At 36.8% G+C, this 26,450-nt stretch overlaps 1 protein-coding gene across 1 annotated transcript; it reads right to left on the reverse strand.

Annotated features, from left to right (window-relative positions):
* Positions 1–1,558: 1,558 nt before the first annotated feature.
* LOC106061836 (b(0,+)-type amino acid transporter 1-like) lies at positions 1,559–25,301 on the reverse strand. Its single transcript, XM_056036474.1, has 14 exons — positions 25,057–25,301; positions 22,735–22,822; positions 21,768–21,869; positions 21,252–21,361; positions 13,332–13,461; positions 11,265–11,390; positions 9,964–10,063; positions 8,816–8,860; positions 7,998–8,121; positions 7,562–7,665; positions 7,289–7,385; positions 4,712–4,864; positions 3,992–4,163; positions 1,559–3,298 (listed from the first exon to the last, which is right to left on the reverse strand). The coding sequence occupies exons 1-14, from the start codon at positions 25,069–25,071 to the stop codon at positions 3,234–3,236; spliced, it is 1,431 nt and encodes a 476-aa protein (XP_055892449.1). The 5' UTR covers positions 25,072–25,301; the 3' UTR covers positions 1,559–3,233.
* Between the last annotated feature and the right edge of the window lie 1,149 nt (positions 25,302–26,450).

Genomic DNA, 26,450 nt, shown 5'->3' on the forward strand with positions numbered 1-26,450 from the left:
AATTTGTGTTACACAAACTCAGAGGCGGCCCCCGTTGAAGTCGGATCCCTGTCGGATCTGCATATTCGCAAATAATATTCAAGAGGTGATTTAATTTTGATGGTCAAAAGTAATAACGTTTCAAAGATTCATTTGCCGTAAATTTAAATTTAAATTAAATAAAAAAAATAGTAGATTAGTTTTAGTATATTATAACATTGCAATATTGATCAAAACGTTTGGAAATGAAAATCTACACTTTTTTTTTTACACTTTAAGTTTAGAAATTGAAATTCTACATCTTAATCTAGTCTAGTCACTTCGTCACACGGCCTAGCTAGACTAAAAATCGCCTTCATCAATACGAGCCATTTATCGAGTGTTCATAGACATTGGTGCACCGAGTGCGTTTTTTTAGCATTTCATTTAAAGAATTCATTCCATATGACGTCAAAGGAAAAAAAAACCACTACGTCACACGGCTTAGTTAGACTAAAATATGTTTTCATCCATACGAGCAATTTTTCGAGGGTTAATAGACATTGGTGCACAGAGTGCGTTCTTTTAGCATTACATTTAAAGAGTCCATTCATATGACGTCAAAAAAAAATTCCATTACCTCACAATAGGCTAGTACCGGTACCATAAAAAAAATGTCTTTATTTACACGAGATATTTAACAAGGGTTCATAGACATTGGTGCACTGAGTTCTAATATAATTTATTTAAAGAGGATCAAAGCCGCATTGTTTTTGCGTTTTGTCTGTTAGTCGGTCTGTCCGTCATCTTGATATAAAAAAACAACAACTAAAAGTTATTAAAAATTGATTAACCTTTATTTTACTTTTCAAAACATCGCAATAATTTTTAGGAATGAATACAATTGAAAAGTTTATATAATAGATTGTTCCGGATGTTTGTATAAATAGTAAAAGAAAAAGAGAATTTCAGATAAATGTAATACCGTTAATTAAATTTTTTGGATGGTCTCGTATAAAAATTAGATGTACTATAGCCATGTGGAGAGATTTTCATACCTTACTTTGGTGTTCGGATTGGTGTTCGGATTCTGTTTTCCTTAAAAATCGGAACATAATATTAACGATAATTAGATTTTTTTATGTTTTAGGTAAAAAGTTAAATGTACTGTAAGAGAGAAGTGAGTTAAAATATTTTTCATAAAAATCCGTAAAAACATTATTTCGTAAATGACAAGATTATTTGTTTATTAATTAGAAGAGGGAGTTCAAACAATTATTTGGCCTTGGTAGATTTTTAAATAAATTCGGAAATTTCTGGCGACGATTTGTAAGAAACAAAATTCGGAACATTCTTTATCGATTACAAAACTTCTATGTTATGTTTCAGCAAGAAAATTAAATGTCTAAAAAGTACATTTTCAGTAATCAATTCTATTAAATTACTTTTTTTTAAAGCCCTGAACAACCTATTGTCTATATTTTAAAAATTTGTTTGAAGATGAAAATACGGAACAATTTGATATTGATAACCAAATTATAGTGACGCATTGTCAGATAATATAAGTGTAATATTAGTAAAAAAAAAACGGAACAACATATTATTGATAATGTGTTTTTGCAACGTTTAAGCATGGAAATTGAATGTAATATAAATTAGAAGAGCAAACAAACATTTGTTGGCGTTGATTAGTTTTGCACAAAAAAATCCGGAACAATCAATTTTAGATACTTAAAACTATTGAGATGTTACGGGAGGAACATTAAAGGGTAAATCAGATTTTCAATAGCTTTTAGACTTCTAGTTTTTTTAATCTAATCGTGACGGACAGACCGACTAACAGACAAAACGCACAAAAATAATCTTCTTTTATTCGGATGGGGGTACTAAACAAAAAATAAATAAAATCTGATTTTTTAATAAGTTTAAGGAATTGGTTTAGCACCAGATCAAGTTTCGACGTAACGCTACTGCACGAAAATCGCTGCATAAAAAGTCCATTTAAAAAAAAATTGCGTGATATTTACATACAAAGTGCATTATTAGCCTTTATAAACAAACAGAAATGTTTTCTTTTAATTTTAGCAGCTAGTTGACCAGAAAAAAAAATCTTTAACTATTATTTATATTTGTTGTAAACATTTCCTGTACATTTTAAAAATATATTTGACTTAGTGATACTGAAAATACACAAAAATTGTCCATCTTTGTTAGCATATTGTAACATTGCCTCCCTTACATTTACGTAATTGTTTTAGAATTGGTGTATTTTTATGAAAAAATCGCTTGCATAATTAATTTTATAAATTAAACGGTTTGCTTTTAGAAAACCAAAAGTAGCTGTCGCACCTAAATTTTTGAAGCCGCATTTAATGATGAAATAATATTTTTCATATCTCTTCTACTTTTCGAGATCTGAGTGTGACAGACGGAAAGACGGACAGACGGACATTTTGCACAAACCTAATAGCGGCTTTTTCCCCTTACGGGGGCCGCTAAAAACACTTAGGCAGATAAAAACTACTAATTTTATTTTTGTACACTAGTCATACAGACTAAAAACTCAAAATAACTAGAGGTGTAATAATAAATGAAAACTTGTCATGAAAATCAAGCAAAACATTAGGGTTAATTAAAAGAATTTTTTACAAATCAAGCAAAAACATAAAATTGAAATGTTATTTAATTTTAATTAGGCCAATATTAGCATATGCATCCTCTGTTCTGGATCCCTCATCTCAGGGAAACACAAAGAAACTAGAACACATAAAAAATAGAGCAGTGAGTTTTAGAAAAAACGGATATTCTTTTAATGAGTACCTGACATAAGTTGGGGAAAAGTAAAGGTGGTTGGTCATTGTTCTGGCTACATGACACCCTAGTTAACAGTGTGTCACAGAAACAGATGTTCTATGTCTGAAAAGAGGTACTTTACTTTTTGAAATTGATTATGCTACAAAAGAAACAAAAAGAATATTTTTTAAATAGATATCTTTATGTATAAAGTTTGGATATTTGTCACAATAATGTTATTAGAAAAAAATATTTATTACTAATAATGTACTAGATACTAATGATTTACAGTTCATTTTAAGATTAAATTAGCCTTGCAGGAATAAATAGATTCCCTGTAGTCAAGGGTTCTTGGAATATTGACGTCACAGGCTAAAACTTTGTGTTGAGAATATAGTTTATTTACTTGCTAGTTTATTTTCTTAAAAATTTCAGTCTCTTCCTAGTATTAATCATAAACTCACTAAATTTTTGCCAATTATTTATTCGCCGGCCTTAGCTGGTGGACAGATTTCACAAATCAACTGCAAGCATGTCACGATTTTATCTATAAAAAGAGAGTAAAAAGTATTGCCATGTGATTGTTGGTAACTTTAAAACTTCTATTGAGTAACTTGTGTTGGAAATATCTATCTTCTACAAAGATTATATCAATTCTTTCCAGCAAACCAGTATAAATTTAAAACATGTTATTTCTCTCACTTACCATATGCGAATCAAGTAAAAAATGTGTACAATTATTCATTGTGCCTAATAAAACATAAATCAATGAAAACAAACAACAATAAGTAAATTAAAAAGTGGTGATTAACAATTTTTGTATCATTCGAACATGGGAATAAATCGTAAATTATTGAGAGATATAGCTGTCAATGTGAAGTTCTTTCCCTTAGACATTTTATTTGTCCCTTATTTTACTCTTTTACTAGTTTGTAATGTAGAGTTAAGTTTGGGCGACTAGGAACTAAATGTAACTGGTCGAAAAGTTTCAGCTTGTCAAGTGCAAGGCCCTCAGCCCTTCTGAATAAAGGAAGTGGTCATCATCGACTTCAACAGAGAAACTATGTACACAATATCAAAACAGAAGACTTAATTAAGATCTACATTTAGCTACTTTGATGAGGCCTTTTTTTGTTTTCACTTCCTGCCAATGCCCTGTTATAAAATAAGCAAGAGAGAGTAATCCCTCTTCTTTTATAATAAGAAGTAAGAAATAGTAAAAAGGGTTTATGTCTATTACCGTATAATGGTACTTTGAGCCCGAAGCGTACAAAAGGAATGTACAGTAAGGTAGCACCAGTAAAAACACTGGCAGCGACGTACACGTATTCCAGTCTAGGTTTGAAGATGATAGGTGCGACAAACAAGTAGATATTCACCAACGACATCAGAATAGGAATCAGGAGTGGAATCTAGGCAAAAACAAAATTGTGATTTTAAAAAATTAAAACAATACATAGGCGAAACAAAATTTAGACATCGATACAGATCTAAACGTTTACTCATTGTAGAACAACATTAAAATTTGTTTTATTCCTTCGTCAATAAAAAAGGAAGACATGCTATGAGAATGAGGTTTTATCTTTTTGAATTTTTCATTTTCTTTACCCTTCCCCCCCCCCCCAACCACAAACAAAATATTTATTGCACTCCCACATTGCATTGAACAGAGAAAAGAGAAAAAGGTATTGAGCGAGAGAGAGAGAAAAATGAACTCAGCGAGAGAGAGAGAGCAGAGGGGAAGAGAGAAAAGGAGGGAGGAAAAGAGAACGAAATGGACGGAGAGAGAGAAAGAGAAAGGGAAAAAAATAGAAGACAGGAAGGGAGTGAGAGAAAGGGTTAAATGGACTTCATCAGACTTTAACAGCCTCTTAAAGTCGAGTATTTAAAACATGAATTATAAATCGTTTATACTGGTCTGGAACAGCATTTTAAAAATTTTAACTCTTTCCCTACTCACCTTCACTGGCCTATGTGCATCTTTCATTGTTTGTAAACGGAACCGAATCAATGCAACGAATGTGCACGCTTCGAAGAAAGCATCCAGAAACCCAGCGAGGCTGATGAACTGACCAAGGTCAGCCGGTATCATGTACAATAAAGACAAGGACACCTGTGAAACACAGAAAAAAACACATTTTTTTTTCAAGAGCTTAAAACTGATTAATAACTGATTTGAAGGCTGATTCAATAATTGATTTAAAAACTGTTTCAACTGAGTTGAAAGCTGATTCTAAAAATGAGTCAAAAACTGATTCTATAATTGAGTTGAGTCAAAAAGTCAAGAACTTTTTTTTTTTTTTGGGAGCTATTGACTGTAGTTTTGCTTTAGTTTTTAATGGAAGGGGTTCGTATGTGGATTCCATCCCATTGCGGAATGAGAGGAAACAAAAGAACGACCTTTTGGAGAAGCTAGGAACAGATGAAGCCATTGTAACACGGAACAGGAAGTCTGCAAGCACCTAAAAGGCCCAAACAGAACAGATCAGTGGTGGCAGCAGGACAGATAGGATCAAGCGATTTTGGCACGTTTTCGCACAGGACACTGTCAGGAACCTAAATCGCTACAATCTGGGAAAACTTCGATCCCAGATGTCGACACAGTTGTACGGAGACATAAAACCCCTGAGAAACACTGCCAGATGCCCAGCACGAAACTTAGTACATGGAGACTTACAGATGGAGTTTGCGCTGTCTACTCCCCGAAGTATGTGTTCGGTTCTTCCTTACTTACGAACTAATACTGCAGAAATATAGTAAACACTTATTGATAACAAATAGGCCTACATTTCTAAAAGAATTCAGAAAAACTTTATCTCTCATGAAATCACAAGTTTATTTTTTATATGAAACCACTCAGTAGTAGCAAGCAAAAATCTGTTCTCTTCTAGTATAACAACTAACACAAACACCAGTCCAGGGAACAACTGACTACCAATTTCACTCAATCATACAAGAAAACACTTACATTCAAAACCATCACGTATAGACCGGTCACATTCATGACAAGGGAATATAAACAAAGGGATATAACTCTCTCATACCAAAATATAAACAAAGAAATAACACTTTCACTCTCACCATACCTGCCCCTGACAATAAGCACTTGTAAGTTCCGAATAAAGAAAAAAAAAGTTCTCTGTAAGAACCTATTGTAGGTACTAAAAACAGAAACCGACTTTTAGTAATGAGCACTCATTACGTGACTTCATAGAAAAGACAATGCCTCACCCCCAACAACATACATGCAACAAATCCTAGTTAAGCCCATACTTTAAGGAAGGAAATGATACACAATATAAACTGCGTTTGTACAATGGCGTTTGTGTTCATCTAACTGGCCAAAAAAAAATGGTCTTGCAAGAATAATTTCAAATACTTTTGCAAAAAATTAAAACAATTACAGAATTAGATGACGTGTGTTTGTGAAAGGATCAGCAGTGATACCCAGCACCTCCTAACTTGACCTATCCCAAGAGATAGTTAAAGGTAGTTTTTTTTTTCCCTTTTGGTAGAGTATAACAAAAACTTGGTCAATTTCTGGGTCCGTAATGACGTCACGAATTTTTTTTTTCTGGATTATGTCAGAGGGAAATAGCACCTCCTGGATACCATGTCAAATAAGCTACTTAATCATTCTTGAGAAGCTTTTTTTTCTGACAATTTAGATACAATACTTTATATACTGTTATAAACCTGGTGGTGACACCTTCAGTGAAGTCCAGTAGGGAATCGGCGCCTACGTGGGCGCCATTATCCTGTTGATTGTTAGAAAGGCTTTTATCCAACAACCTGGCCTGGACAAGGGATTCCCCAACCGTTTCCTGTCTGAGGGCTCCCAGCGGTAGACAGTCATGTTAGTTGAATGGGCTAAAACCGGGCCGTACCGAGTACACAGCGCACCGTCCCCGTTCCTGGACCCCACTCGCTACAAGTGGCCGAGAACAGTGCTGACTGCGGGGAGCTTGTCTCATATGCCTATAATGTAACCGCCACTGTTCCCTGCAGGAACCGCCACTGTTCCCTGCAGGGACCGCCACTCCAGCTAACGGCATACTGATGACGGCCCCCTTTGTGGAACGGCGTGGCGGACTTGTTCCATCTCTACCCCGAGGGAGATAAAAAAAAAAAAAAAAGCTCACCCAGGGCGTCCCGCAAGGGCCTGGTTCGCTACTCGTACTTAGCCTATCTAGTTCCACTATTAGACGTTTCGACCGGAGGCGCCACGCTGAGGCGATGGGTAGCTGGAAATCCTCCGGTGGTGGTGACACAGATGGAAGTAGTTGTATGTGTTGATACGGCGGTACGGTTGTTAGCGGAGTAGATCTAATATCTTTACAATTTTTGCCAATGGTATAGTGTTGGCTGTGATTTATTGGACGATAAACCATTACGTTGTTTTGGAGCCCTCAGTTGTCAAGTTCTTTAAGTTGGTGGCGTTGTGTGGAGCAGTTTGCAGAGAACCTGGATAGTGAGAAACAATATTTTAAAAAGATTTATTAAGCGCCTTAATGCTCGTTCTAGCACCAGTGCTTACTGTAAGTGTCATGGCTCCAAAGGGAGTTAACTGAGAGATCTGTATATAACTGAGAAAGTCTGGTAGATTGCCGTCCCTGGCAGCAGTGAAAGTTACTCTGAGTAAGACAAAAAAAAGTTTTAGAAACAGAGATATAATGAGATTAATGAATGATGAGGTGAACGTGTAATCAGATTAATGTATAATGAGATTAATGAATGATAAGGTGAACGTGTAATCAGATTAATGTATAATGAGATTAATGTGTAATGGTGTCCATGCGTTCAATGACACCTGCTGGTACTCAGTACGATGGTATTGGTCGATCCAAATGTGGAGATCATAACAGCCACTGGAATCAAGATGGAGATGTTCTGTAACACTTTGTCTGCAAACAACTGGGAAAGAAAAGAGACAACGGCATCGCTATTACAACGCGTGAACAAAATTGACACATCTGGCAGTACATAAACACAGCTGCCAGCACTCACATTAATACCAATCATTGTTGTAAGTACAATGTCTTAGATGAGAAGAGCCACTGTCCATGGCAACCCGATTAGTCAAACTATTTTAAGTTTTACTATTTAGGTAGAACAGAGAAAGTTCTACTTAGCTTGAACCTCAATTTCCCTGACCTCTACTTGCCCCGTTTGCAAAGGAACTTTGAGGGTCAACTTCTTTGTTTAGTTGATTTTTTTTTTTTGAAAACTAAAAAAACATAACTTACAGCAGCCACAGCGTTCGACTGAAGTAGCTCGGACCTAGTCATCACAGCCAAGTAGGACACATTGGTCATCACATAGATAGCGAGTGTAAACAAAAAGCCAGTCAATATGGACCTTGGAACATTTCTGGAGGGGAAAAAAGAGATATTTTATACATGAAGGAATATCAAAAAAAAAAGCTATTTGAAATCTATTTGAAATCTCAAAATACAGAAGTAGTGATAAGCGAAGCTTTTTAATAAACCGTATAATAACTAAATATATTTTTCAGCACTGTAGAATCACATCTCTAATATTTTTTCGCTTGTATCATTGTAATTTTCATTATTTAGTTGGCAAAAGTGATCATTAATTATAGCTTTCCGGACATGATTTAGTGAGATTTATTTAGTCTTATGATATAATTTTGTCGCGAAGTGACCATGGATCCTCTCATAGAAAAGAAACGAATGCCTGGCATTAGCTATGGTCAAAATGAGGTCTCTTACACAGCAGTTCCCCCCCCCCTCCTCTCCATACAGGTCCAAAAAGAAAGGGCATGTGCCGATACAGTTTGGGGTCAGCTGCGTAGCAGACTCTGTGTGCTGCAAACTGCCTAAGTGTTGCCAACTGCGGATTTTTCCTTAGGGTTAAAAAAAATCTGCCAACTTTTCTCTCTTCATTTTTTACGTTTTTCTTTATATTCCATTCCATCGCCACCACAATTCTTCATATCCCTTTATTTATTTATTTTTTTTTACTGAGATTAAACTTGTAGTTGAGAATCCGCAAAAATAAGATTGATGGTTATCAAGTTTTTCTTATCTAAATTATGACTTACTTGCCTGGAGATTTTATTTCCTCAACCAAACAGGTTATACCTGAGCTAAAAAAATAAATAATTTTTGGCTTTGTTTCGGCCAACATAATCATATTTAAATACGAAAATTCAAATGAAATTCATTAACATGAATCAAATGTATACTCATATAAATCCAGAAAATGTGTTTATTTTCCCCCATGTCCAGTTGGATGCAGTCTTCGGCTTTGAGTGTTTTAGTATACGGTTGTTTGTATCAAATGTTTGTAATAGCCAGGTTTTTTTTCACTGCTTGAAGAGCTGCTTACAATTTAATAGAGGCCAGTCCAGCCAATCTTTTGATCACTACATAGAAGCTTTTTCCCTTCTTTATAACTGCATTAATTCCTTTAAAAACTTTTTAGTCGTTGGTACCTAGACACTCCATCCGGTCAGGGGAAGTTACCACAACTTAGATAGCCCAAAGTCTTGACCTGTCAACCTGGTTTCAAATCACGCTTTGAAAACAGCGACGCAACTGACGAACAAGGTCTTTAGTATAGTGTCCATAAGGTCAAGATTGTGGCCTTTATGACCCTTGGTCAGATGGAAGAATTTTCCCCAGAGGCCAGTAATGAGATTGATACTTCCCACATCTTTCTGTCCGAGGGTCTTCCACCAAACCATTTTATCACATCTATTGTGTGGGACACGGCTTCTCGAGCACATCGATGTTCCACCCTTTTCGTCGAGGCCGGAGTCTCTCTATCGAGTTTTCTGTATTCCTACAATTTGAGAGGGCTCTCACATCAGCGTAAGCCCCCACGAGGAACGTCGCGGTGGATATGTCGGCTTAAGCTTCTCTTTCATCCTCTCCACGTGAAATGCTTCTTTACAAATGAAATGTGCTGTGATAGCCCACTGATGAAATGGTAACTTTTCCCTTCTTTTTAGCTTGTCTCCCCTAGAGATGTTTTCAGAAGGCTGGCACGATGAGGCCGGAAAAAGAGACTCTAGACTCTAGACAAACGATGTTCAGAATTCTGTTCAACCCACAGTAAGTAAGGTTGAACTTTTATGATGAGCATGTAGTTAACATTGTGTACAGTTCATTATATAATGTCTGATAAATGACCAGGAAACACATAACATAAAATGTAATGCTCTATAGAGTGTATGTAGAGACTTACGCGCCACTGTACGCCCACAGGGCGCTATAAAAAGCTAAGGCCATTGAGGATGGGTCACTTCTCGTGCCACTGAATCCACTGCCCAGTTCGCTTTCGACGCCTATGTAGAATGTAAGAAAAAGTTATGATTTTTTTTTTATTCCCTATATTCATTATGGTGTATGCGTGTGTGTATGTATTACTGTCTAATAGTATGACTCTGGTTCTATTCTTTAGACATGGGTGAATTGCGTAAGATTTATTTTAAAAGCTGGATGTGCGGTGATTGAAATGGAAGAGATGGCTAATGAAATGCACGTGTGGTAACTAAATGGCGAAGGCAGGTGGATAAGTAGATAAGTAGATAAGTTAAGAGATCATTGAAAATCCTTGAAATTTATTTTTTTATATTGCTGCACTGATATTTTTAAAAAAAATTTGTACACAAAGTATCAAGCTTGTATACAAATGTGTGTGTGTGTGTGTGTGAAGTGGATGTGTACGCCTACATGGTGGATTGAATTAATTCTGTGGCGATACATCTGAACACATATCCAAGAGTTATCTCTTTCACAATGAAGTCAATGGTCTCCTATAGCAGGGGTCGGCAACCTTTTGAGTTGGAATAGCCAAAAATTAGAATTTACAAAATTTTAAAGTTTTTAAAGAGCCACAACATTTACATTTTTTTCTTACCAACAATAAATAGTACTCACACAATATTTAATGAAAAAAAAACGAATATATTTATTCATATATAATTAGTGTTTTTACAACAAATTATATAATATACATATGGCACTATTAGATAATTATTTTTTTTATTTCGGTAGTAACTAAAGCAGTTAAACATTTACTTACAACACTAACTTGTAATTCACTAATAAACAATTGAGCAAACAAATTCGTGGGGGAGGGGTGTGGTGAAAAGTGAGTACAAGTGGCTCAGAGATAGAATTGGCGCCTAATTTTCGTTAAATGATTCAGAACTATTTAAAAAAATGTTTCGATAAAATAAAAAATATTTGCGTATAGAACTTAAGAGCCGCAGCTTCACACCCAAAGAGCCGCATGTGGCTCGCGAGCCGCAGGTTGCCGACCCCGGTCCTATAGGACGTAATTATAAGATAATGTTCAGAGTGTCGACACGTTTTTTGTTTTCAAGCCCTGTGGTACACACTTTTACTAAACGACTGAGTCATTGTTCTCTCTGTATACCTTTTTGGATTAGATTCAAAATATTATCAATAAAATTTTTACAGACTTTAGACTTGAAATATCATCAGAGTTTTCGAAGAGTAATTCTTAAGGTGGACAGTTACCTCTAATAATGGACACTACTCCGCCAATACAGATGGCTTTAAGAGCAGAGATCTTCCCAGCTGTGGTCACCACAGTCAGCCTGGCTGCTAGCCTGGAGCTATACATGTTGATCAAGACTACGCCCACTGCAAGAAGGAAATATCAATAACACACTTTTATTTTATATTTACAGCATTGTCAAAAATACAGCAGGGACTACAATAATAAAATTATCGTAAATATTTCCCTTTGACAAATATATTATTTTTACAATTTATTATGATGCAGAAGTGACCCTTGACGGGTTAGGGTTAATTGAGTACAACAGACAGCATGGCCTGATTTGAGGCAGGGCAGGCGGAGCTACTTCCCCGGGATCTCTACAAAAAGGGGTCTCCACAAAAGAGATTTTAACTATCTTAAAATTTTGACGATTCTCCAAATAGTACTTTTTTTGTTTTGAACATTTAGATTCGCATTTTTACTGCCACAATTTTAAATCTGACGATTGACTAGCAGTGTCCACGTAACAAAGAAATGCAGTGTGTCGACCCAGGGCTTTACCCTCCACAAACACAAAAATATTAAAATTGTACTTTGTAAAGGAGGAAAATAGATTAAATTTACAAATGAGATTATGTTATTTCTCTCTGTACTTTTAGATACTAGTTTTGTTATTAATATGTGGATATTTATTAAAGCTTTTGAAAAAGTGGTAACACTGGGAACACACAGCATTACGTCACTGGCTTCACACACACACACACACACACACACATACATACATACACACACATACATACATACATACATACATATAGATAGAATATATGAGACATGGGTACTTTACAGAAAGCAACTAAGACTTCTTGAACGCTTTCTTCAAGATGTTTGGACACCATCATGGACATACGGTGGCAAGATTGTATTACAAACAGCGATGTTCTTGCGAATGAGAGGTTGAACATTTTTTTTAGTCCGGCAGTCACGCTTGGTAGGGAACCTATCCCTTACGGAGGACGAACCTATGCCAAAGGCAGTCTTTTTTTTTTTTAGTGAGCTGAAAAATGGTAACAGAGATAGATGCCCCCCCCCCCCCCCCGGAAACGCTTCTTAAGAATACTTCGCAATGTTTTCAAGTCTCTTAGTTAAAAAATGCGCCATTTTACATGGAACTATATAGTTCCATGATTGACTGTCTGAAGGTAAACATTTCAGAAATTACACAGCAAAGACTTTCTAATAGGCTAACACAAAAGCTCCAACGTAAACCGAAATGATGTGAGCTGTGCGGTTTCTCTAGGCTACAGGGTTACGTAGTTTCTATTCATATCGGCATGTACACAAATGTTTCCAAAAGAATATATTTCCCACATCATTCATCCGAGTGAGGCTTGGTCACCTGTACTAATACTTAATAGATAAACTAGTCTTTGTTTCGTGTGTTTTCTTCATTTGCATTTTTTGGTTGCCTTGGTTACTATCTTTGATCAATGCGATTCATAATAAACGAATATTCACATTTGACTAGAGTAACATCTTTGGTGAAATCACTAAATTTAGAAAGCCTTCAGGACAGAAGACTTAAAAGTAAAGTAGCAATTATACATGAAACGCTGAGACATAATCTTCAAATACAAAAACAAAATTTAATAAAATACTCAGAAAGACACAAAGATAAAGGCACATTTCTCGTTCCATATGCTAGGACAAATTTTTACAAATACTCCTTCTTCCCTAGTGCTATTAGAGCATGGAATGGGTTGCCTGAGCTAGCCAGGAAAACCAGTGACTTGGCAGAATTTAGGTCATTGGTTAATATGCATGACTAAATGCATGACGCGTAGGAAGCAAAATCATCTTCTTTTTTGAAGTAAGATAAGATAAGATAAAATAAGTTACACGAGAGGGAAGGCAATGGATATAAAAATGACAACTTTCATACTATGCTCCGCATCTGATCCCCATCTACTTGACATAGTCTATTTATATAAATATTAAATGCAAAACTTGGTTTTATCAATTTTAATAATTTAGAAATAAATCGGTAATTTAGTTATTAGATTGTAACTAGAGAATGTGTTCACCTAAAGTTAAAGCGGCGATCAACTTCTCCAAGAGTAGAGGTGAACCACATGTTGGCAGTAGAGAGACTGTGTACTTGGCAAATGTCAGCAGCATGATGATTTGACTTATTGAGTTCCGAAGCAGAGTTTTCTGTTGAAAGAAGCTCATGTTGAATGGATGCACGCACAAGCGTAGCTAGGGGAAAGAACTCAGCATTTACTGCACTATGTATCAATACTGTAGGATTTATTTCCCACTTTGAGCATCACGTCGAATGAATTAATTATCACTTAGTAATTTATAATATATTTTTTTTTACTGTTTCATGTTTTGTTACGAACACTGTGAATAATTGTGCCACGTTTTAACTTGACCCTAGAATAAGAAGTGGGAGAAATAACGTGTTCACAAATTTAACCAGACAGACAGACGTAGAGAATGGATATAAGCTTGGTATAAAAAAAAAAGAAAGTTTCGAATGGCAAGGTGCACCTCGTTGAATTTTATTTCATAGCAATCTTTTGGGCAGAATAATTTAGTTGGGAAATTTCACGAGTGAAAATGTGCATTTGTCTGGATATTGTGTGCGTTGTACCAAGTCAGTCAAACGAAGAAATTCTTCTTTGTTCTTCTCTGCAATATCTGACTGGTCATAAAAATTATATTATCAATGATGAGGGACTAGTGTCCGAACCAGCCCAGCTGTCGATGCTAATTAGTGCTTCTGTACTGTCCACACCTCTTCGAGATAAACTCAAACGTCCAAGATAAACCGTTTTATGAGCTTTTGATTTTATCAAGCCTGCAACAAAACATGGTTATTTGTCAGGGATGATCGCATACCATCGGTGATATTTTTTGGCGCGATTAAAGGAGGACGGCGTAATAGAATTGCCCCCTCCCCGAAAGCTCTATCAAGATCTACACCTTTTTGCCCTTACTCTGAAAGGGACAGTTGGAGAGCTCTCACGAAGGTCGCAGGACACACATATGAGGCCCAAAGAAAAGCCCTTGTAGAAGACGCAGCAAATTTAATTAGGTCTTCGCCTGACAGCGGTACCACTACCAAGTACCAATCTTGCAAGGCAGGCACTTGACTGTAATCCACAAGGAAAGATTAAAGTTGGTAAGCCTCAGCAAACCTGGAAGATGGTCGGTCATCAGTGAAGCTGAGGATACTGAAATGACATGGGAGGAGATGAAGAAAGCTGCTCTGAACTGTGTTTGGTGGGGAGGTGTGGTTTCGGCCCTATTCTCCCATGGGGGTTCACAGCACTGGCGGATCTAGGGGGGGCGGTAGGGGCGATCGCCCCCCCCCCACTCGGCCGACGAGCTTTAGTATAGGATTCACACAATTGGTATACGAATTTATTACTTACGTTAAAAATATATACTAATTATTTATATTTCAACCTATTTTTAGATTATTTTGCCCCCCCCCTCTAGTATGTTGGCTGATTTGGTGGGGTCGGGAGGGGGCGATGGTATCAATGCCGCCCCCCCCTTACACTTTCGAGTGGGGGGGCGGTCCAAATTGTTTGTAGAAATCACAGCTTGCTAACAAAATCAATTAAATATCTATATTTTTAGAACTTGTTATCAATATTTTAAGCGATCTATATATTATGTCGTTCCCTGTTGGCCGATTGGTGTGTGTGGGGGGGTAGAATACCTCTACTGCCTTTCCCACCTAAACCCTTTGAGTGAGGGGGGCGGTCCGTTTTTATGGAGAAATCATAGTTTGTGAACAAAATTAGTTGAATTAATATATAAATTGTATATTATGTCCCTCCCTTTCTGGTATCTTGGCCGATTCGGTGTGGTGAGGGGGGGGGGCCGATTGCATGTACTGCCCTCCCCACTCTAGCCCTTTGAGTGCTGGGGGGAAGCGGTCCTATTTTTGTGGAGAATCATAGTTTGTGAACAAAATTAGTTGAATATATATATAATATAAACTACGTATTGATATGTGACCCATTGTATATTATGTCGTACCACAATCTAATCTCCAATTGTATCATTAGTAAATGAAAAAGGGTTGTACCAGGTGGGAGGGGCGATACATGCAATCGCATTTCCCCCATCGGACAAATCAATACTTTTTCTTTTTGTATTATAGTTAAGAAATTACAAAATTTAAAAAAATCTGTCACTAATATAATTTATATATACTATAAATTAAATTCTTATATCGAGTCTTCCCACCCCTATTCTTTAATGACAAATGCAATCTTTAGCAGAAATTATTAAAGGAGCGAGGATTAATCGTTTTCACTCTACCGCCCGTCCCATTTCCAGACCAGAGTTTATGTAATTTCACATGAATTTATCATAATTATTTTAAGAAAGACTATGCATTGGAAAAGTTAGAATTCAAACAAAATTTTTCAGTATAAAAGTCATGATTGAGATGAGTTCTAAACTCAAATAATGATTTCATAGTCGCCTTTTCCCAACCTTTACTCAATCTGATATTTTTCTAGTTAAATAAATTTGGGACTATAACTCACAATTTATACTTCAATTTTCTCAAATACTATTTATCAAAAAAAAATTTTTTCGGCGGCGATCCTCAAAGCAAAAATCTATATATGTGGGGAATCCTATCTTTTCAAGGAACAAATCAGTTTTATTTGCAATGTATTATGGGCCTATAAATTTATATTAGAATATTTTTCAAGTACAACATTATTCGAAAGGTCCTTTTTAATAGTATGAATAATGAGCTTTAGGTCAGGAGAATGCGTTTCTGCAGTGAAGAATGATAGAAAACGCTTTTGGCGTAGGGGCTTCGCCCCGAACTCCATTGATGAATAATGAGCTGCATATGTCAGGAGATTACGTTTCTAGAGTGAAAAAAACAAGAAAACGCTTTTGTCGTCGGGGCTTCGCCCCGAACTCCATTGGTGAATAATGAGCAATACTTGTCAGGAGAATGCGTTTCTGCAATGAAGAATGCTAGAAAATGCTTTTGGCGTCGGGGCTTCGTCCCGAACTCCATTGATGAATAATGAGCTGCAGATGTCAGGAGAATACGTTTCTACAGTGAAAAAAGCAAGAAAACGCTTTTGTCGTCGGGGCTTCGACCCGAACTCCATTGATGAATAATGAGCTGTAGATGTCAGGAGAATGCGTTTCTGCAATGAAGAATGCTAGAAAATGCTTTTGGCATAGGGGCTTCGCCCCGAACTCCATTGATGAATAATGAGCTGCAGATGTCAGGAGAATACGTTTCTACAGTGAAAAAAGCAAGAAAACGCTTTTGTCGTCGGGGCTTCGACCCGAACTCCATTGATGAATAATGAGCTGTAGATGCCAGGAGAATGCGTTTCTGCAATGAAGAATACTAGAAAATGCTTTTGGCATAGGGGTTTCGCCCCGAACTCCATTGATGAGTAATGAGCTGCAGATGTCAGGAGAATACGTTTCTACAGTGAAAAAAGCAAGAAAATGCTTTTGTCGTCGGGGCTTCGACCCGAACTCCATTGATGAATAATGAGCTGTAGATGTCAGGAGAATGCGTTTCTGCAATGAAGAATACTAGAAAATGCTTTTGGCATAGGGGCTTCGCCCCGAACTCCATTGATGAGTAATGAGCTGCAGATGTCAGGAGAATACGTTTCTACAGTGAAAAAAAGCAAGAAAACGCTTTTGTCGTCGGGGCTTCGCCCCGAACCCCACAAGAAAACCTTATAGCGCTGCCCCAGTTGTTTTGTTTTCGCCGAAGGTTGAGAAATGATATATATATATACATATATATATATATGTTTGTGTGTGTGTGAGCGCGCGCGCGCGCGCTCTACGCACGTTTATGCATAGGGTTAGGGTTTACTGGGCGTTAGGGTTAGGGTTTGGAAAAAAATCGCCCCCCCCCACTTCAAAGTTCTGGATCCGCTAGTGGTTCACAGGAATATAAAAAATACTTTCAAAGATAGCTTGTATTTAGCGTAGTTGTATCAATGACTTTAGATCAGTCATGTAATTAAATTTGTAATAGTTCTAGACTAACAGTAACAATAATAAATCTGTGCAATTAGAAATATTTTTACCAATTGTTTTTTGTTTAGTGCAATTTTATGCTTTTAGCGTTCTCTATTCGCTTTGATTCTATCACTTGTCTGGACTAATAAAGGGGGGAAGGGGTAGAAGAGGTATCTGAATGTTACCGCGGTCGATTTTTAAGTGACTTGAATTCGATCTCGAGAGCTCAAGCATCCTTATGCCAATAGACTAACCCAGGGGTAGCCAATCCATGGCACATTCGCCAAAAGTGGCGCATTGCACAATTACAAGTGGCGCATTCCACCCCGAGAATAAAAAATCAAGAAAAAGCAAAAAAAAAAAAATCAATTTTTAGAAAAAAAAAAGGTTTCACAGGAATTTAATTCAATAACTATTACAACGCCCAAATTGACCGAAATGTTTATACAACTAATCAGACCAAAAACACGTTTTTTAGCGGCCTCCGAAAGGGGAAAAGACGCTATTAGTTTTGTGCGAAATGTCTGTCCGTCTGTCCGTCCGTCCCGTTTAGATCTCGTAAACTAGAAAAGATATTGAAAATCCGACATCACAATATTTTAGACCATTCAAAGTTCTGATGCAACGGCTACTTTTTTTTTCTGAAAGCGAAAAATCTAATTTTTAAAATCATTTAGGCAAGCAGTTTTTAAAAGAGAAAAGCTAATTAGTATGCATTATAAGTTAGACCTAATTTAAAATGAATAGTAATCTTATAAACTTCATTTTTATGAACATTTTTGTATTGCGGAATTTTTTTCTTTTTTTTTTTTTTTGAGAATTCGAATAAGGGATTTGTCTGAAGATATTATTTTTTTTGTACTTCCCCCTCATGTCCTCGTGTGTTTGTGTGGTCATGTGACGGTCATGTGACCAAGAAAACTAAATGAATGTGTATACTAGTATAAACTGAATACAATCTGCCATATATTGAAAAAAAAAAAAAAAAAGGGATTGAGCCTTTTCAAAACAATTGAATCAATCATAAGACATCAGTTAGGCCAAGGGAGGCGCGGTGGCTGAGCGGTAAAGCGCTTGGCTTCCGAACTGGGGGTCCGGGTTCGAATCCTGGTAAAGACTGGGATTTTCAACTTTGGAATCTTTGGGCGCCTCTGAGTCCACTCAGTTGGGGAAAAGTATAGGCGGTTGGTCGTTGTGCTGGCTACATGACACCCTCGCTAATCGTAGGCCACCAAAACAGATGAACTTTACATCATCTGTCCTATAGACCACAATGTCTAAAAGGGGAACTAGTTAGACCAGGTTCACATCTAACTTTACATTCACTTTCACCTACGCTTTGATCTGCGAGACCGTTGGGGCACTACACAAGATCTGTTAACCTTCTTTCTCCATTCTTATCTCTCATTTGTCTTTGATATAATTTCATTTGCATGTTCTTTCTGAAAATATTGAAGCCTGCCTGGATGGACCTTTTCGAGGGCCGATTTTAAGTTTGTGTTTCCACACAAACTGTCTATTGTAACCTTGTTTTTCATGTAATTGTTCGCATTGCAATATACCTGTTGATAGAAAATGTTTGCGTTTTATTTTCGTTGCTTCAAACATTTTTATGTTACCTATTTAAGCTTTTTGTTATTATAAAAAAATGATGTCAATTTTAACATTTTCAAAGACTTAATTGGCCTTAAGTCACTTTAAGAAAAAAAAAACAGTTTGTCTGACATATGTGAGAAAGCAAAGTCATGTCTAGGATATCATCAATTAAATAAAAGTAAAGTAAACTAAGCCTCCAATGACTGGTAGAGCTACTGGAACTGTAATCTTTCTTATGCCTGTCAGATATGCATAATGATGCGAGCAAGCATTTTTCACCTAAGTTAATGATTAAAAACAAACTGAGGTCACGAAATGAACTCTTAATCTTGGAAATTAGGGAAAAGCAAAGCAAAAAAAAAATTGCTAAAGTAATTTAATTTAAAACTGCTAACACTGTTCAAGTATAATTAGTGTTTAATAAGAAGAAGAAATAATAAATTAAAATTATAAATGCAAACTAAAAATGTTAAAGACAGACTTTATATATAAAGTTCTTTTAATCTTCAACTCCCATCCTCTGCTATGCACAAATGTGTGTAACAAACCAAATATACTAACCAAAATAATTAATTACAAATAGTTAATTTACTAATTGGTTATTCTTTATGGATTCTTGTTTTGTCAGGTACAAGAAATAATTGTGCAAAATTTCAACTTGATCCGAAATTGGGTGTGGAAAAAAATAACATTAATTTTAAACCAGAATGACAGACAGACAGATTGAGTTGATGTAAGCTTTTTAAAAATATGCAGGTCGCACATGGGTTAGCGTAGTCATGTGAAACTCATCCTTAATGTTCGGGATCAGAGACACTACTTTATTATTATTAGCATTATTATTATTATTATGTTAGAGACGAACGAGCAATCATTCTCTGGCCATGCCAGGGTCGAGTTTCGTTAAAGGGAAACAAAATTTATCGTAGTCCCTTTATCAGTTTCCACTGAGGGATTTTCTGGTGATGTGGCAGGTCTGCAGCAGTACCACCCTCTGACATGAAGCGAGAATCTTCCTAGGAATGTTAAGGGCCTCGAAGGTATCTGTGAGATAAGTTGTTATTATCCCCTCGGTTGATATAACAATGGGGTATATTGTTATTTTACATAACTTCCATAAACGCTTAATCTCCAAGCCAAGGTTCCTATATTTATGTTGTTTTTCCAACTCATAGTTTTTCTTAAGTTATGAGACAGTGGTACGGCGATGTCAATAATGGTAGCGGCTTATTTTATCAATGAGCAGCAGATCAGGCCGATAAAAATCTATCGTTTTGTCGATCAAAATAGGCCTATCCCAGTACAGTAGATGATCAGTTGACTCGAAAACATCTTGTGGCGAGTATTTGTAATAAGGAGGAGTGTCCTTACCGATAAAAGTGTGTGTCACAAAGCCCAGTGTTGGTGTATTAGCTCTGCAACTTGGTTATGGCGACCTAGGTAGGCAGATTCTCATTCGGCTGAGCCTCCTGCCATTATGTGTTCCTAGGAATGTTAAGGCCCTCGAAGGTATCAGAGAGGTCAGTTGTTATTATCCCCTCGGTTGATATAACAATTGAGTATATCGTTAGTTTGGATAACTTCCATAAACGCTTAATCTCCAAACCTAGGTTCCCATATTATTATTATTATTATTATTATTATTATTATTATGTAAGAAATGAACGAGTAGTCATTCTCTGGCGCTGCCAGGGTCGAGTTTCGCCAAAGAGAAACAAAATTCATCGTAGTCCCTTTAACAGTTTCCACTGAGGAATTTTCTGGTGATGTGTCAGGTCTGCAGCAGTACCGCCCTCTGACAGGCAACGAAGATGTTCCTAGGAATGTTAAGGGCCTTGAAGGTGTCTGTGAGGTCAGTTGCTATTATCCCCTCGGTTGATATAACAATGGGGTATATTGTTATTTTGGACAATTTCCATAGACGCTTAATCTCCAAGCCAAGGTTCCCATATTTTCTTTGTTTTTCTATCTCAGTTTTTCTTAAATTATAAGACAGTGGTACGGCGATATCGAATAGGCCTATCCCAGTATTATTCTTATTCTTATTATTATTATTATCAACGGTGAATTGTGCACTGGCTTTCAGACCAACTGTGCGTCATAAACAATAGATGAAAGCGCTCTACACCTATTAAGCTGTCAAAGCCAAAATTAATTTTCCATTAAACGTCCATGAAATAGACAAAATCAATTTATCATTAAAAAATTGTGTTCTTTAAGTTTTGCTAGTTCATCTTTCACCATGACTTGTGTGTGATCAGAGTAAACAATTACTAAGAGAGAGAGAGTTGGTGAGAGAGAAATAGAGAGTCTGCAATTTTAGCATTGATAACATTTCACTGTCCAGAATATATAAGACTTACCTGGGCAGCAAAAATGAATCCTAAAAAATTCCCAAGTCCGAGCCTTATGTACGTGTACTGACCACCAGAGATACCAATCATGGCTCCCATTTCTGCATAGCAAAGAGCAGCTAAAGAGCAAACACAAATACACAATCAAGAAAATTAACTCTGTTGTTAGAGTTCGTGATCAAAATGTTGCTGAGTGGTTTGTTTGTCTTAGTGGACATGGTCAAGACATAACAAGATACCTGGCCGTATATTATGTGCTTCGAACTGTCGCCACCACGGTCCAGGTTTCGTACCCTTCTCGACGACATGTCATAACGTCCTTTGTGAGATTTAAGCTAGAGCGTAAAATTTATCTCTGAAGGAATGTGTTTCAAACGCATAAGGGAAAAGATAATCTTGATAGATTTAGCTGAACATATGGAACGCATGTATATGTTGTTTATCTTTGAAACTATCGATGTCAAGAAAAGATTTGAACATTTTTCTCACTCGCAAGAGCTCTGTAATATATCTACTTTTACTCACATCCAAGAGAGATGAGTCCAGCGACTGCCCACACAACCAGACATAGTCCAACTGACCCTGTATTCTGGAGGACACCTTTAGGGGAAATAAAGATCCCTGAGCCTTGATGTCACGTTTCAGTAAGCATATGAAATAGACAAATAAAAGTTAACAAAATAGATACAGTAGGAGAATCCACATCTTAATAAACCTTTAGTGGCAGGTGGGCTATGTTCGTTTTATGAAAGTCAGTTAAAGTATCAAAGTACAATTCAAATCTCTAAAAGGGCTAAAAACAATTCAAGTCAAATAATATTTAATTAAAAGAATGCAATTTTTTTTAAATACCAAAATTAAAAATATTTGCTAAAATTTAAAAAGATAGACCTAAAGATAAGTTTTCTATTTCCCTCTAGAAGCCCTTGGGGGTAGATGTTGTAAAGATCATCTGTTTCTGTGGCCCAAAGTTAATGAGGGCGTCATATGGTCAGCACAACTATTAGAGTTGAGTGGACTAGGGACGCCATGAGAATCCAAAAATTCCAAATCCCAGTCTTCATCGGGTTTCAAACCCGAAACCCCTTGGTCCGGAAACCAAACGCTTTACCAGCCACAACGTCCCAAAAAAAAAGACATGCAAAATGCAACACAAAAAAAAAAGAAGATTGTCAGGCAATGCCAAAGAGATTAAACTGTCAACGTAAAAACAAGACGCTAAATTCTGAAAGATGCTCTACAGATCAGAAAAATTCTTTTGTGGAATCTCAATAATAGGCTGTTGTGTTCACCTCGTCGAATGTGAGACAGCATTCTCTCCACTATTTCGCGATATTAAATTCAACATTTTTAAAATTAATTTAATAGTTTACATAGTGACATCACGTATGTATCTAAAATGAAAGTAATAGTCAATAGATGTATGGTGATTTAAAAAAGTAAAATGACAGATAATGGCAACTGTTGAATAAGTGTCTAATAAATTGCTCACCAATTATAGATCCAACAACAAAAGAGGCCGCACTGACAAAGCCCAACTCTTTTCTCAATGCCACTTTCTCCTGTTCATTGTGCACCTCCTGAGATCAAATACACACGTTTTAATTGAACTTTTTTTTATAAAGCTTATGCTCACTCACTCACTCACTTACCCACTCAATCTATCTAGTACAGTGTTTTTTACACGTCCATTCTCCCTCTTCCCATTCTCAATTAAATAATTAATTAGTGGTAATTAATTTCGTTTTATATTGAAAAGGGAGATAAATGTTGTAGTATTGAGAGATATGACAGTAATTGTGCCGTTCTTTAACTTATATATTCTTTGTTGTTTTTTTCAAGTATTATTTATATATAGATTATGCTCACTCCATCTGTCTGTCTGGGAGAATCAGGGCTGGATTTAAGTATGTGAAAGCCAAGGGGCAGGATTTTTTGTGAAAATCCCTACAATTTTTCGAAAGCTTTAACAAAGATCCACTTATGGATGAAAATAATCTAAACTCATGCTTTATTTTAGAAGAAAGAAATATAAGTTCTTTCTGTTTCATCTCACTTTCCTTTGGGAACAAAATGTAATATGTATATTTTAGTTTTAAAAAGCGTATATTTTTTAAGTTTGTTGAGGATAAGACCCTTGCTAAACGTACTGTCGTAAATCCGGTGCTGTATTTCCTTATTCCAAGCATGCTACAAGCGTAGACTTTTAAATTATTTAATTACGACATTTAGCCAGCCGTAAAATGCGAAAAAAATGGTAGAAAAAAAACAAAATAAAAATGTCTGACCCGTCGAAATTTGGATACAATTTTATCTCTTTTGTGGAGACCCTTGGGCTGTAACCCCTTCCTTAAATCCGGACGTGAGGAAAATTCTTTCTCCCACTTCCTATTATCGGATCAAGTTCACATTTTGCACAATTGTTCATTGTCCCTAACAAAACACGAGTCAATTAAAAAAAATAACCAATTCATTAATTAGTTCTTGCGAACCCCAATGACAATGCAGCCAGAAATCTCTAAAAAGCCTCTTGTCACACTCAGCAGACAAAGATTCGGGAAATAAAAAAAAAAAACTGTCCGTGAACATGCAGAGACATGCTGACACTGGTGACTCTATGTGTCGCATCGATCTGCCTATGGCCCAACTTATCAGACTACACCTCCGCTAAGATCCTCCGATGGTTCCACCCTATTAACTAGCAAGGCGGATACACTAAATCGCTGGACAGAACACTACAGCCTGCTATTTGGTGACAAAAGACATGTATCGGAGGAATAGTTAGCAAAAGATCTTCCCACGAGACTTGCTCGACCGACTAAGCCACTCTTTAGTGGACGAGGTGTTATCTGAGAGCCAATGTGGCTTTAGAGCCGGTAGAGGTACATCTGACATGATATTTGTTCTGCGACAATTACAAGAAAAATGCAAAGAGCAGAATCTAAACCTATACGCTGCCTTTGATGACTTGAGTCCTGAGTTTGAATTCATGTCGTTTCCATTTTTGTATAAATTCTTTTAAAAAGCGATTACAGTAAAAATTCAACCAGGCATCCCTTCCTTTCTGCTCCCTTATCCCATTGTCCCAACTGGTCTAGACAAGTGATAGGATCATAGCGTATTGAGAAAGCTGAAAGCGAGAAAAAGCGCTAAAAAAACAACTGGTAAAAATATTTCTATTCCCACAGATTTATTGTTGTAGTTCTATGACAAATTTAATTTACGGCCATCTGTCGGTTGGAATTGGAAAGTTAGCCCAAGGTGGTCTTAGAAAATGCTTTAGGGAAACCCTCAAAGCCTCCCTGAGAACTTTCAACAAGGACCCTGCCACCTGCAAATGATAGAGCATCAATGCGTCATGGCGCCGCGATGTGAAAACTGGCGCAAAAATCAAAAAGGACAACAAAACAGCCTTTGCTGAAGTAAAGCGCCAGAGAAGAAAATCAAGGCAACTCGCAAAAGCTTCAGCTGAAATAGTGTGCAGTCAATAATTTCGGGCCCACAGAGGGTCTCACAAGCCACATAAGAACGCAAAAAAGGGGGCTCGTAATTCGACACCCGACTAAGGAGATTTGTGTTTACTGAGCGCCTAAAGGCAGCACGGAAAAACCTTCTCTCAGATACCCCCGCCTCCCCCCCCCCCCCCAACTGGTCCACAACTGAGATTGGACCAAAGCGCTCTGAGCATGATATAAGCATGAAAGTAGCGCTATATAAAAGCTATAATTTATTTTTTATTTATTGTATTACGATGACCGAACATTGTAAAAAGCAGGATATGAAAAAAAAATATTATCTAATGAATGATTGTTACCTTGTTAATAGACATTGTCGAAACTAAAACTCTAAGTCTTGACACGAAAACTGTTCATTACATTAAATAGAGAGACGATGACTTAATTAAAGGCCTACTAAGTTCATTACTGTCATCAGAACAAAGTCTATTAATAACACATTTCAATTCAATTTGTCATAGCTACACTGTGCTTTATCTCGTCTGCAAATCAAGCGGAATCCTAGGTCCAGACTAAGCATGTCTCTGATGGTACCTGCATTTCAGTGCGAAGAGTGGACTACGCCGTTTTGTAGTTGTGCTTGTTTAGACTGCGTTTATCTTTAACGGGGGAACATGAACGCACTAGAGGATCCAGAACTTTTGAGTGGAGGAGGGCGATTTTTTTCAAAGCCCTAACCCTAACGCGCGGCCCAGTAAATACTAACCCATTGCGACATAATATAACGATTTGTTGAAATATCAATAAATAGATTTTACAATATAGTTATATAACTAATTCTGTAACAAACTGTGATTTCTACACAAAAATTTGACCCCCCCCCCCACTCGAATGGTTGGGGGGGGGGGCTGGATTGAAGCAATCACACCACCAAATCGGCTAAAATACTGGAAGGGGGCGACATAAACTAAAACTCGGTTAAAATATAAAAAAAAAAAAAAAAAAAATTATTATCTAGCAATAGTGGTCAATACACATGCAGACACATTCACGCACTTACACAACAAACACATCACACAGCGAGTAAGGAGTCAGTAAAACTTAATTTAAAATGTGCCCGAAACTCGAGCCATGCAGTGGCTTTTGTTTACAGAATGTCAAATGATTGATAGTATAACAACAAATACAAAGGACATATCTAGTGCAAGCAAACAGTATCAAAGATGTACATATTGACCTGGCTATTCTTATACAGAAACTCTCTAAAGCTAGAAATAGAAAGTTAAAAGACCTGAATGTTACTATAATAATAATAACGCTTGTCTTCGAGTCCAAAGATTAGTGAGGAATACAGTATTTCCCGTGGCTGCGCAGCCCCAGATGTGACCTACATATTTTGCCACATCCGGGGCAAGCATAACCATTGTCAGCAGGTGGTCGATTTATATTTCCTTTTCGCCGTCTGCGTTTGTCCTCGGCAGCGGATTTTTTTTCGGTCTCAAATGTATATCCCGCGACCACCTTTTAGCTCACTATATTATCTGAATATAGGCTGATAATTTGGACTACATTTGTAAATCATACGAAAAGGAATATTATGGCAATGAAAAGCAATATACTAGATCTCTATAAAACAAAACTATAGAAAACATGGGCGTAGCCAGAATTTTTTTTCGGGGAGGGTTTCCCCCCCCCGACCCCTCCCCCCCCCGCGAAAAAATATATATGTGTGTGTGTACATAATTAATCTTTA

Source organism: Biomphalaria glabrata, chromosome 7 (genome assembly GCF_947242115.1).
Source record: "Biomphalaria glabrata chromosome 7, xgBioGlab47.1, whole genome shotgun sequence".
NCBI lineage: Eukaryota > Metazoa > Mollusca > Gastropoda > Planorbidae > Biomphalaria > Biomphalaria glabrata.

Coding starts and splice junctions, on each gene's coding strand:
- LOC106061836 (XM_056036474.1), bottom strand. Junction 21,362..21,767: donor TGGACTCATCTCTCTTGGAT/GTGAGTAAAAGT, acceptor TTTGCTCTTTAG/CTGCTCTTTGCTATGCAGAA. Junction 3,299..3,991: donor GCTCAAAGTACCATTATACG/GTAATAGACATA, acceptor CTCTTTTTATAG/ATAAAATCGTGACATGCTTG.